At 35.9% G+C, this 13,700-nt stretch overlaps 1 protein-coding gene and 1 non-coding gene across 2 annotated transcripts in view; both read right to left on the bottom strand.

The window, feature by feature from the left end:
- Positions 1 to 13,700, bottom strand: part of ATR (ATR serine/threonine kinase) — a 135,630-nt gene that overhangs the window by 48,979 nt on the left and 72,951 nt on the right. The window contains exons 25-30 of the mRNA XM_004712069.3: positions 12,021 to 12,141; positions 10,194 to 10,331; positions 8,479 to 8,689; positions 6,693 to 6,871; positions 3,421 to 3,585; positions 2,541 to 2,632 (exon numbers count right to left, since the gene is read on the bottom strand). Coding sequence (XP_004712126.1) covers positions 2,541 to 2,632; positions 3,421 to 3,585; positions 6,693 to 6,871; positions 8,479 to 8,689; positions 10,194 to 10,331; positions 12,021 to 12,141 — 906 coding nt within the window. The remainder of the gene's footprint in view (positions 1 to 2,540; positions 2,633 to 3,420; positions 3,586 to 6,692; positions 6,872 to 8,478; positions 8,690 to 10,193; positions 10,332 to 12,020; positions 12,142 to 13,700) is intronic.
- On the bottom strand, positions 10,603 to 10,732 carry LOC115868647. The gene has a single exon (XR_004045723.1). It is a non-coding gene; the product is annotated as a small Cajal body-specific RNA 24 (non-coding RNA).

Genomic DNA, 13,700 nt, shown 5'->3' with positions numbered 1-13,700 from the left:
TATTTACAGGTTTAGTATTAAGGTAGCAGAAGGACATTGGGTCTCCACTCAAGTACTCCCTCAATGCAAGAATACTGTCTGCTATTAAATTGCCATTCTATGATGCTCACCTTCCTGACAACTGCTGAAGACAAAGTGGATGAATAAGGAAATGGGATGAAGAAAGCTGATAGTGCCCAGCTATAAAAAGATATAGCATCTGGGGTCTTAAAGGATGGAAGGTAAGCAAGCGGCCATCTAACTCAGAGCCAATGTAGGCCACATGGAAGAAGCAACCAGCCTGTGTGATCACGAAGTGCCGAAGGGATCAGTTATCAGGCATCAAAGTACAAAAAATCATATCACTGTGTGCTCATCTCCCTGATATGATCACTGAAGACAAATGGGTGCATAAGCAAATGTGATGAAGAAAGCTGATGGTGCCCGGCTATCAAAAGATATAGTGTCTGGGGTCTTAAAGGCTTGTAGGTAAACAAGCGGCCATCTAGCTCAGAAGCAACAAAGCCCACATAGAAGAAGCACAGGAGCCTGTGCAATCATGAGGTGTCGAAGAGATCAGGTACCAGGCATCATCAGAACATAAACATTATATCATAGTGAATGAGGGGGGGAGTGTGGAGTAGTGACCCAAAGCCCATTTGTAGGCCACTGGACATCCCCTTACAGAAGAGCCTCCGGGAGGAGATGAGCCAGTCACGGTGCGATGTAGCAACAATGAAACATACAACTTTCCTCTAGTTCCTAAATGCTTCCTCCCCACCAACTATCATGATCCCAATTCTACCTTACAAATATGGCTAGACCAGAGGATGTTCACTGGTACAGATAGGAACTGGAAACACAGGGAATCCAGGACGGATGATCCCTTCAGGACCAGTGCTGAGAGTGGCCATACGAGGAGGAAATGGAGGAATAGATTACAGGGATCTACATATAGCCTCCTCCTTGGGGATGGACAACAGAAAAGTGGGTGAAGGGAAACATCAGACAGTACAAGATATGACAAAATAATAATTCATAAATTACCAAAGGTTCATGATGAGCGAGTGGGGAGTGGAGAGGGAGGGGAAAAATGAAGTCATGCCCTATCAGTCTCACCCCTTGGTTGGAAGGCCCTGGACCAATCTTGTAAGCTCTTCTTATCATGAATGTGTCCCAGTCACAATCATTTTGCTGCTTCTATAGATCCACCTATAACTATGATGTATTGATCTGCCACTAATCATGCTTTGTAACAGTTTCCTTTGTCCTTCCCTATCCTATTTATCTAGCTTCCCAATTGTGAATCCTCGGATGCCATTTAACTTCCTGCTAATGGCCTCCTTCATCCAGATGATGGGTCTGGTCTTTGTGTTGTCTTTGTCTCTTTTAAGACTTAATAAATATCCTCCTTAAATTAAAAATAAAATGAGTGATTATATCTGTCAAGCAAGCTAATAATTCTGGAGAAATATTTGTTTAAATGGAAATACAGCTCCTCCCTAAGCAAATAGGTTCCTTCAATGACCATGTTCACTAATCTAATACAATATTCATTCTCCAAACAATGACTTTTGTGTTTTCACAGATTAAAGATCAATGAGGCTTGATGTGACCCAAACCCAATGAAAAAACAGAGTATCTGACTGTCCAATGTCTCATAAGAAAACTTGACATTTCAAGTGAATACCTTAACTGGAAGCATAGCAAACTTCCCCAAATTAATTCTATTCCTCTTTTCATAAGATCTCTCAACTAATCTAGAGAAACACATCTACATCCATTCTGTCTATAATCAGTTTTCCTGCTTCTGAAAAGTATCCCTTTATCCTTTTAAAAATTCCACTACTGTGACACTGTCTAACAGATTATTTGCTCTCAGACACTTGCAGAATGGTGATCTTTATGAATTAGTTTCAAATTATATAAACTATGCTTAGATGATACTATCTTTGAAGTCATATAACTAAAAACAGAAGCCTGAATATTCTTTGATTAAATCAGGTCCCCTTCCTTTCAAATAGCTCTCTCAGCTCAGAATAGTCTGGACATTAGAATCTGATGAATATATTCAGGAATATGGTTTCAACTCTTCAGTCTTAATTTTTGCCATATATAAGTAATTTAAATACACACAAATATATTAAAAAAATAAAATCATAGTCTCAACAAGTAGTCCATAAATCAGTGACAAAGCTCCCCACTTTCCAGCACAGGAAAAAATACCTGGTGCTAACACTGTAAGTAGAGATCAGATGCCTCTGGAATCCCAGAATGTGCCCTGATGAGCCTCACCAGTAGCAGGTGAGCTCTGCAAGCTTCCTGCCTACAGGACAAGCTAGCTCAAAAGTAGTTTCTGTTGACAGAAGATAACTGGTTAATGCTAGGTGATCAACTTTTCAGAGAACAGGAAAATAAATTAGGGGTGTTTATCTCTAACCCCATGAAAGCATAATACAAACCACTGTATTATGTAATAAATATCAAGTCAATATTAATGGAAAATTGCTCATTCAGATGTAATAATTAAGAAAAAAAATCATCCCTTTCAAAAATATTACCTGTTAGCGTGAACTCCATTCACCTGAGTGATTACAGTAGACAGCTGACCAAGACCTAACATAGACTTCACTACACCATGATAATGAATAATCTAGAAATTAAAAAATATTTAAAATCGCAATTATCATTTCAAATATACCTTGAAAACCAACAACAGCTTACAGTTATTCATTACAAAATACTATTTTCCTCATTATTACTACTTTCTTAGTTTAGCAACTCACTTATTTGGCTATATGGGACAGCCCTCTACCAATGTACACATTAAAAAAAGTATATAAACTACAAAACAATTAAAAAATCCCTGAAGTTGAATTTTATTTCCTTCCAGATTTAATCTGATTTTCACTTCTGATGAAATATAAATGTAATGATTAAAATATTATTTGTTCTATTACTTCTCATATAAAAGCTGAAGCTCAAAGTCACAAAATTAATATCGATTTTGATTTTTAGTAACTGAAAGATAATTAATTATAATTAACTGTAATATACCTCAATATTGAAAACAAAGATTGTGAAAAATAAACTCATTGTACTTTGAACTTCTGAGAAAATAAATATGCTAAATGTAAGGGAAAATACAGTATCTCAAGATTAGAAATTATCAAAGCTGGGATTAAACATCAGTGATGCTATACACATTCCCTGTCCCGAGATTTGATATATAAAACATACCCCTATTAGTAAGTGTAATTCAATGATTCTAAAGGAGAACTTCAGAGATTCAAACATGAAGAGGGGAGAATTTAAAATCTGAAAATATTTCTCAGAGGATAGAAAATCACTATGACTATTAAAAACTGGCTTGAGTCTTATATTTTTAATATCCAGTTAAACTGTGTAATTTCAAGGCTTTGTTTTCAGTGACCACCTTACCTGGTCTGGTTCTAGCTGAATAGCTCGGTCATAACAAGCAGTGGCATCCCTCAGCAAGCCAATGCTTTCATGTTCAAGGATCTGTTCTTTCAGCGATGGCTCTGCTGTTCGAAGTGCACTAACCCCAGCCACACCATCTGGTTCATGCATCGCAGCATACAATTTCTTTATTCAACCAATGAAAAAAACAGTCAAATGGATGAGGGGTGAGGGAGACACAACTGAAAATAAGAATGTGAAACTAGTTGTTTATGTAAAGGAGCACATGAGAAATTTTCCCCCCATCAGAACAAGAATAATTATTGGCTTCAAGGCAGATTTATAATAAAATTACGAACTACAATTCTATTAACCTCAACACTTAATGCACTTAAATTATAAAGAACCCCCAAGATCCTGAAAGCTCTTTGAAACTAAGGGATAATAAATCCTGTTGCATACAGTTTATACTATAAGTATTTTCTTTTAAAAACTTTTAATAAGCATTTTAGCATATTGGTATTGATATGCCTTCAAGAAATCAGATCTGGGATAAAAAGGGGATATCCAGGTTGAAAATAAAAACCTGGAAATAATTAAGACAAAAATAATTTAAAGCAGGGAAAATGATGAAATGATCTAAAAAATGAAAATAAAAAGTATGAGAAAAGAGACAATAGTACTCCTAACTAATTTAGCAACTAAAAGGAGCCAACTAATACAACAGAGAGAAAACTGGATATGAAAGAAAACTAGAGACTGAGGGATTACAAAGCAGTGAGAGAAGAATAAGTCAAATGATGCTATAAAGATGAGGAGGACTGAGAATATTTCACCACACATGGTAACTTGGAGACCAATAATTTCCTTAGTAACAGCAATGAGCAGGGAAAGAAATACCTGGTTGGAATAGGAAGAGTATATTGTACAAACTGAAGTCAAAGCAGGAAAGGCTGACAATTTTTTCAAACACATTGGCTATAAAAAGAAACAGATGCTAAGGCTCTGGAGGAGAATGTAAAATCATGGTAACTCATAAAATATTAAGTTAGGAGACAACAGAGTATATATGTATACACATTCTCATACAGATGAGAATATTCTGGCTGAGAAGGAGAAATTCTGAAGAATAACACTCCGAAGGAGTGAAACCCTGGAATCATGACTATAAGTAGAGTACATTGCTAATGAATATTGATGAAACTGAGAAGCACCTCATGACATGGATGAACATGGAGAATATTATGCTGAATGGAATTAGTTGCAAAAGGACCAAAACTGTATGAGACCACTGTTACAAAGTAAAAACTGAGACAAAAGATTTTGTAACAAAAGAAACAGACTTTAATGACTAGAGGGGCAGAGAAGAGTGGGCCAAAGGAGAGAAAGTAAAGCAACAGGTGGGGCAGTGTTTCCCAAAATGGGCAATGCTGCCCCCTTGTGAGTGCTGCACTGACCCATGGGGAGCAGGTGACTACACTTTATCCCAGATTATGGCAAAAACTTTTAAAAGGAAGTTTTTAATTGTTAAGGGGCACAGAGCAATTTTTTTCTTCTTTTCTGAAAAGGGGGTGGTGGTCCAATTAAATTTTGAGAACCTCTGGGCTAGGGAGTAGACAGGGAAGATATACTCTATAAGAGGAAGAAAAGAAATTTGGGGCGGGGGGAGACGGAGCGCAGGGCAAGCCATTGGAAGGGGGTTGATGAATAGTTTGAACTATTAAAAATAAAATTGGTGATCTGAAATGTAAACCCATACCTAATTCACAATAAAAAGTTTAAAAAGGAACACAGTAGAAGGGTCAAATTTTGATTCAGGAGGAGATTTTTCCTTAGGGATAACAGGAAGGAAGAAAAAGAAGAATTAAGGGTACAGATATCAGGTCTCTTTTTTCGTAATGAACAATGGCACAAATTTATAATTTCACAGTAAATGAGGTAAATGCAAAGAAATGAGGAAGAAGGAAAGCATCGCCTTGATAGAAAAATGACCTTTTAAAGAAATAAAGAGGGAAGCAGTGTTAAAAGGCCCTGCAGATGTTTGAGATCACATACTTGAAGATGTATCAGTCAAAAAAAACCATCTTCTTCAGCATACACAGGGGCACTCTAGAGCTGGAGTTTTACAGTGTGAATACAACAAATGAGAGGAGGGGAAGAGAGCTGAGTATGCTTGTAAAAGGATGATTGTAACAAGGAATCACAGGCTCCAAGTTAGATGTGAAGGAACACAAAATAAGGAGAACACTAATATTCATCCTACAAGGACAAGCTAATAATTTTCCAGTTCTCTTTTAACATTTTGCTTTTTTGAGCTGAAAAAGCTCACTAATGTTACTCTCTAACTTAAGCCCCTGTATTAGACCCACTGGCCCTAACTTCCTATTCTTCCCTTCACCACCATTATGTGGTCAAATAAACCATTATTTCACCAGCTGTCTGATTCCTAATATAACCAGCATTATCGCTCTACCCACCAACCTCCACATTCAGGTCCCTACTTCTCACAAGAATAGTAGCAATGGTCTCCTTGTCTTGAATCATAGTTCTTTCCTACCTTTCCTCTACAAATGCCACAGACTTTTAGCTAAAATGCCATGCTAACCATATATAAGGAGGCTTCAAAAATTTTGTGAAAAAATGGAATAAAAAGATCATGGAAATTTCCCACAAACCTTTTGAACCCCTTTCAAATTTCCATTCACGTTTTGAAATCCAGTTCCTTGGGTAACTTTTTTTAAAAAAAATTTAATAAATCATTTTATTGGGGGCTCGTACAACTTTTATAACAATCCATACTCCTTGGATAACTTTTAACAGGATCTTTCCTCTATGTAAATCTTCCAAAAAAAATCTTCCTTTTTTCCCTCTGCCAACCGAGAACTGACACCTTATTCTTCAAAACATAGCATCCTCTTTTCATTCTCCAGAGATGCCCTCTGTTTGAAATGTCTTCCTTTTATCTGTTTCTGTGTTTCTATTGCTCATCCTTAAAAAACCAGCAGAGACCTCATCTCCAAGAAGCCCTTTCTGACCTCCTGCTCAGCCATGCCCTCCCCTACCAAGAGGATGGATTAAGCATCCTTCCTCAGGGTACATTTATATCACTGTAGTGAAGATAGTACATTTAATCTATGCTTATCTCCTCCCTAATCTGTAATCTTCTAAATTAATTACAAATGTCTAGTGCTTAACACAGGATTCAGTACACAGTAGATGATCAATAAAATGAACAACACAAATGATTGGCAATGTTAATCATCATTACTAAATTCATTATATTAATTTCAAACCTGCAAAAATCCAAGATGCTCCTGAATGTTTTGCTTCTTTTCTGTAATAAATGATTCAAAGTGCATGACAGCTCGTGTGTATGCTTTAGAGCGGAAGGAAGCCGTGGCCAAAGTATCCTGAGGTATGAGGTCTAGAAAACGAGTTACACTCTGGTAGTCTTCATAATCCACAGAGGATACTAAGGTATATAAAGAAAAATAAGTAAATGAAAATCAAATTCTAAACGTGTCATTTAAAGCAGTTAGGTCCAATTTATCCTATTTGGACTGGAACTATCAAACAGGATAATTATTCTAAGGGTCCTTGTTCCAATTCTACCACTATAACTTTTGAAAGTCATTTACCTTATTTGAGTTCAAATACTTCATCTATAAAAAGGCAATATTAAGATTTGCCCAGTTTAACTTACTTTTATTATGAGAATTAAATGAAAACATATAAAATGTTGAACAAAAGATGATATAAATGATACAAAGACAAGTTACTATTTACCAAGAAAGTATGAAATACAGTGTACCTATTACTTAGAACAGAATTATAAAAATAACTATTTTATTTTAAAATTTAGACTTCTTTGTTAACAACCTATTTTTCCCCCTAACATATACCACACATCAACAACTACAATGGACATTGAAAGTAAAAGTGTCTTTGAAGATAAATAAGTACTTTAGGGTGTAATTTTTCAAAGTCTAAGAAAAGACAGAAACTTCTAAGTGAAGACAGTTCAGTTTATAAAATCTTGCTTCACAATTCTGCTTGATGTGACTGGATTATGGAATGATATGTATTAAATCCCAATTAATAAAATTTTTAAAAACTTAAAAATTTTAGTAATGATTCATAACAGCAAAGAAATATATTTCTTTAGAATTTATATGATGGAAAATTAAAAATATATAAAATTGAAAATAAGTTCCTTATTTTTATCAAAATTTTTATGCCATTTCAAATTTTGAGAACATTTAGGTATAATTTTTAATCATTCCAAATGTTATTCTTTAAAATCCAGAGTATTCTTTATTTATTGGGAAAATAACAGAAATGTTATTAAAAAGTTATAACAGAGCTCATGCTTAGTTTTGTTATAACGTTGTGGCATACGGAAATAGCAACAGACATTTGTTACAATAAGAATATATTAATATACAGAATCTAGGGAAAAAATCGCCAAGCAGGAAACTAATTGCAGTTCCAGAAAACTATAGGAAAATAACAGGAATATACGTGCTTTCACAAGTATGCAGACAGGAGAGCGAAACGCTCACAAACTAAGAACTGTATATGAGAAGGCAGCTTTGCAGACTACTCGCTTTTTTTCACTCAGTCTGAAAAGTCTACGGAAAACAACAGTGTTTTTGAAAATGCCTGAGGTATAAAAAAGCACAAGGTTTATTATGAATACTGAGAGGATATGAAGTAAATGGGTTATCAAATACTATTTATATCAGAAAATAACAATATTAACATCTCATTTACTTCCCAATTTGCAATTCATATATTCATCATCTCATTAAACTCTCACAAATATCCAATACTGGAGATACTATTAACTGTCAGTAGGAAAATTAGGTTTGTGTCTTATTAAAAAAGTGAATATGAATTTATAGATTTTTTGACTATAAGTTCATTGCTTTTTCTCAGTGAAAAACCCACAGTTTCACTCATAAGTCAAAAAGTTCTCCACAAAAACAGAGGGGTTATGTTAAGGGAATTATAGAATTGATGCAGGAAGTACCTAATGGGAAAATTAAAAGAAGACAAGCAATGGACATTATGACTCACCCATTGAATCCTTCCTGTCCCTGTTTGATTTGCTCTGTGGACATTTCTCAGCTTTCAGTGCCTGAAATTTGTGCCTTGCCCATTGGGTGAGGTGGTCAAGCATGGAGAACACAGTCTGTGTGCTTAGCTGACACAGATCAGATGCACTGTCTTGTGTACTTATGGTACACCGATCATCATGCTTTAGAACTGCCATAATTTCTGTATAAACCTAAGAAGAAAACATTTCTGGTCAAAAATATAGTCGCTAAAAGTCTTAGCTGCTAACCAAAATGGTGCTAACATATTAAGCTGTCTAAAATGTAAAAGTTAAAACTATCTGGTATTGACAAAGTATTAGGAAGTGGACACACTTGTGAACTGCTGGTAGAGACTATAAATCAGTACAATTAATGCTGTCATCATCACTAAAATTTCAAATGCATGTTAACATATAACCCAACAGTTCTACTTCTCAGTAACCACCCTGATGGAGGGAGAGTGAAAAAGAGACAAACATATATATACATTTTCACAAAGGTATTATTAAATTAAAAAGAAGGTATTGCCATGTTTATATATTTGAACACATCTTATACTTCCTAAGTTTTTTATAGTAAGCATTGTACAATTCTTTAATAAGTACAAGTTTTAAAATTTAATTAAACTTTTTTTAATTTTATGAATTTAGACATGTACACATATAACCATACCATGATACATGTATGAAGGGTACCAAAAAAGATCCAGAATCCCCCACCCCAATTTATGTATTTAATTTTTTTTACAAAACAACCTTATCCCCTTCAAAGTAGTCTCCAATACACTTTAATACAATTGTCAAATCTGCCATTCCATTCTGGGAACATTTTCCACACTCCTCTGTTAGGATGGCTGACAGCACTTCCTTGTTTTTTTCTTCACTTCATCTAGGCCATCAAATAGCTGTCCTTCCATGTCTCTCTTCATTAACAGAAACAAGAAGTTGCATGGAGCGAGGTGTGGTGAGTAAGATGCGTGGGGCAAGAGAGGCATGGTGTTTTTACTAAAAACTGGGGCACTGAGATGGCTGCCAGAGTAGGTGCACTGTCATAGTGGCAAAACCAGTGCATCTGCCACAAATTAGGCCTTTTTTTTCCACACACTTAGCAATCTTTCCAGAACATCTAAATAGAAAGCCTGATTAACAGTTTGACCAGGTGGAATGAACTGCAAAATGCATTATCGTTGATATTTTCGTCTGTTTGAGAACTGACAGACATCCAGACGAGGTTTGCCAATCAACATTTCACCTTCTTTAAAACGAGAAAACTACTCATACACTTGAGTTTTTCCCCTAGAATTGTCCTTGTAAGCTGTAGACAACATCTCAACAGTTTCTGCAGCATTGTTCCCTGCAGCATTGTTCCTGGGGCAGGAAACAAAATTTCACAGCCACACGCTGTTCTCTTAAATCAACCATCACAAAACATGAAGTTGGATTGCTTTTATGAAAAAATTCTCTGTGATCAGAGAACCTTCCCAGACAATGCCATTGGGTACACTAACTCAGAGCAAGTTGCTCAATGCTCACCTAGAGGGAAAAATGTGTACTATGAAGCTCCACTCTGCCCTGCACAATCCCGGTTTTGGGGGGTACCCCCTCTATATCATGATATAGATTTCTACTAATATGTATCCTTAATACTTATTTGGACAAAGGTTCACATATTCAGGAACTAAATATACTCTCTCACCTCCTGCTGATCTTCTTGATTACAGCCCAACAAAACATAGACAAGAATATGAGGCAGAAGATAGATGGTCACCTTAAAGTCGTGCTTCATCATAATGCTACAGCAGGTAAAGATTTTACTGGCTAGATCATGTCGTACCTGTAAACTCACATGATTAGGGCGAGTTAGTAATTTTACACACTGTATTGACTGAATGCCAAAAAGTCTCATGGGAGATGAAATTTATCACCACAGGCTGTTATTTTCTTGTGGGCAGAGGCATGTACACTAAAGCAGGGAGATTACAGATCACCACCTTTCTAGTCACTCTAGATCTTTTCAAGTACATGAACTGTTTGTGTTTTTTTCTTCTCTTAAGGTGGGGGTTATAGCCATTTTATTCTGCGTTTAATCTTTTTTTTTTTTTGGTAAGTGTCAGTAGTGGAACGATCCACCGTTTTTACTTGCAAAGGGTGAAAAGAAAGCTACTATATTTCTCCAGGACATTTATAAAGAGTTATCTTCACCTTGAGAAGAAACTGAGTAAGAATAAATGTCCACTTCAAGTACATGAACAGTTTGCTGTGATTCCTATTTGTCATTCAAACTAGAAAAAGTTCTTACCACTCACAGTTATTACAGATTAATCTTTCTAATTAATTACAATATACTTAGCTAACATTAAATAATGTAGTCAGAGTATGATCTAGAATAAAATATTAAGCATGAGATTCACATTTATAATAAATGTGATTTATACTAAAACTGATTGTAAACTACAGAAAAAAGTTAGAAAGGATATTACTGGGGGTTAGAATAAAATTTTATTGTATGACCTAAGTTTCAATTCATTAACATTAACATTCCCTTAGCAATTTTTAGGAGCTGTTTTCCCACAAATGTAAAATCTTTATTAAAGTGGAAAAGGAAAAAGAACTCAATGCCATTAAGTCGATTGTGATTCAGTGACCCTATAAGACAGGGTAGAACTGCCCCCGTGGGATACTGTAACTCTGCAGGAATAGAAAGTCTCATTTTCCTCTCACCTCCAACACATAACTCACTACCCCACCAGGGCTCCTAAAGAAAAGAGACCCCGCAAAAAAATTTCAAACAAAAAACAATTAAACAATCTAAATAAAAGATTTCACAATCAGAAATAGTGAGTTTGCTAGTATTCTAGTGCATTTTCACGATATCCCTTAGACATTTGAGAAAAAAATTTCATATAATTATCAGATATAAATTATCATGCTTAAAATCACAGAAATCTGAATTAAACAATAAAGCTGTGAACTGTACAAGCTCACAGAATATAACTTTCTCTGTCTAGTATGCAAACATTTCGTATTTGTAAAACATCAGAAATATATCTGCTTTTCTATAAAATTCCATTAAAAATACCTTTTGTATGAAATTCAGGTAATATGTCCTCTTTTAGGAGTTCTCATTAAAGGGTATCTTTTTATTACATTAAAAAAAATTTAAATATATATTACTCTATTATCACGTATATCATTATATCCATAAATCATTAAATCTTATTAAACCATATTCTGCACAATGTAAAGTCAATAAACATTTTTACAAACACATAAAGACCTGGTTAAAAAAAAAAAACCTGGTAAAATAACCTGATAAGAACTTCTTACTCGGAAATTGTTACAAGTAACAGTAAAAAAACTTGTCAGTCTCTATTAGCAAAACTTTTCTATAGAAAATATCTCTATTACTAAAAGTACAAGTATTTCAATGCCTTTTGAGTGTGCAAGGCTTTCAGATGGAAGATGACCTGGTTTCCTGTACAATTTCTGAGGCACTAACAACTTTTGTACATGGTTCCCTTACCTTTGTTATAAGATAACCAGCCCAAGATGCTGACCATTCTGCAAAATTATTACCTAATTTACTTAAGTAAATTGGCTTCTTTACTCCAGACCAATCTGTTGACTTCTGAGAACTCTTGTATCTGTAATTTTGAAAATTTGTTCATTAAAAAATATATAGAGATAAGAATTGATTTGGTGATGACTGCAAAACTTTTTAATGTTTTAACCACTGAATTGCATGATGTGAATTACGTTTAAATAAAACAGTTAAAATATAAGCATATATAGAGAGAGATGATATATTCATTCATTTCTAACTTAGTAAAGAAAGAACGATGAACTATCAACTCCTTCACTGACTACTCCACTACTGTCTTGAACTACATCACTTTTCTAGAGTCCTTTAGGCTAGGGTGAGAAATCAGTCGTTTACACGTAAAGCATCTCAAAGGAATTGTCTGTCTCCTCTCTTCTTCCTCCTCCTCTTCCACCTCAAGGCTTCTTACTCAATTTTTGTCTAAGGAAAACATTCCCTTTGTAGCTCAAGCCACCCAAGTCTACCATTTACTCCTCTTCTTCATTGTAGACATCTAATAAACTGATTAGCACATGGCTTTCCCAAGTCTTATTACCTATGCTCACCTAGACCACCTAATCAACTTCACAACTTTCTCCTTTACTCCAGTATCTGGGATCCCTTCTTGTCATTACACAGACATCATTTCCAAAATAAATTATTTAGGCCCTTTATGACCACAGTTTCCTATATGCTTGGGTCTTTGATCCAGTTACTCCAACACAGTCAATATCTCATTGAGATCTTTTCGGTTCGCAGCTATACCCTTGGCATCTGTGACAGCTTCCTTCCCCTACAACTACTTTTCAAAACCAGCTTACTCTTCGTGGCTAGGTCAAACTGTAGTGATCTATCTAGCTGTAAAAATTAATTTATGGCCCACCAGGCCGTGAAGATGATGTTCCCAATTAGAGCAGCCAGTCCACAGAGAGGACCACATGGCCGGCCCCACTATGAGACATGACGCCCCTCACTGACCCATAGCCCTAGAGGGGACAACACCGGAGACACTGTGTGGGAATTGCACCTGATCTGATCCCGCCACACAGAGGGAAAAACACTAAGGGGGAGCAACAGAACAGAAAGAGAACGTTGCGGCGAGGTCCCCAGGGAATGCTGAAGGTGGACTTTGGGGCCAGTGTGGTGCCCCAACAGACTGCACTGGAAAACACTCCTAAAGGCCAACAAACAATCCTTGAACTAACTACAAGGTTTTCTTTCTTATGTTTTGTTTTGGTTTTTGTCATTGGTTTGTTGTTGTTTTGTTGTATATTGTTGCTTGGGTTTGCTCTGTCTTGTTTTTGTGCATGTTATTATCTCTGCAGGTCTGTCTAAATAAGATAGGTTGGATGAACAATCCAGAGGAGAAAACAACGGGACAGACAGTTCCAGGGGGACATGGCAGAGAAGGAGGTGGGGGGGAAAGGTAGTGGTGTTAACAATCGAAGGGACAAGGGAACAACAAGTGATCCAAATCGGTGGTGAAGAGGGTACAGGAGGCCTGGTAGGGCATGATCAAGGGTAATGTAACAAAGAGGAATTGCTGAAACCCAGGTGGGAACTGAGCATGATAGTGGGACAGGAGGAAAGTCAAAGGAAATAGAGCAAAGAGCTGGGAGGCAA

This window comes from Echinops telfairi, unplaced genomic scaffold, assembly GCF_000313985.2.
Source record: "Echinops telfairi isolate 266 unplaced genomic scaffold, ASM31398v2 ScPeMD7_16;HRSCAF=60, whole genome shotgun sequence".
In the NCBI taxonomy this organism is placed as follows: Eukaryota; Metazoa; Chordata; class Mammalia; order Afrosoricida; family Tenrecidae; genus Echinops; species Echinops telfairi.
This window is presented reverse-complemented; position numbering and strand designations above follow the sequence as displayed.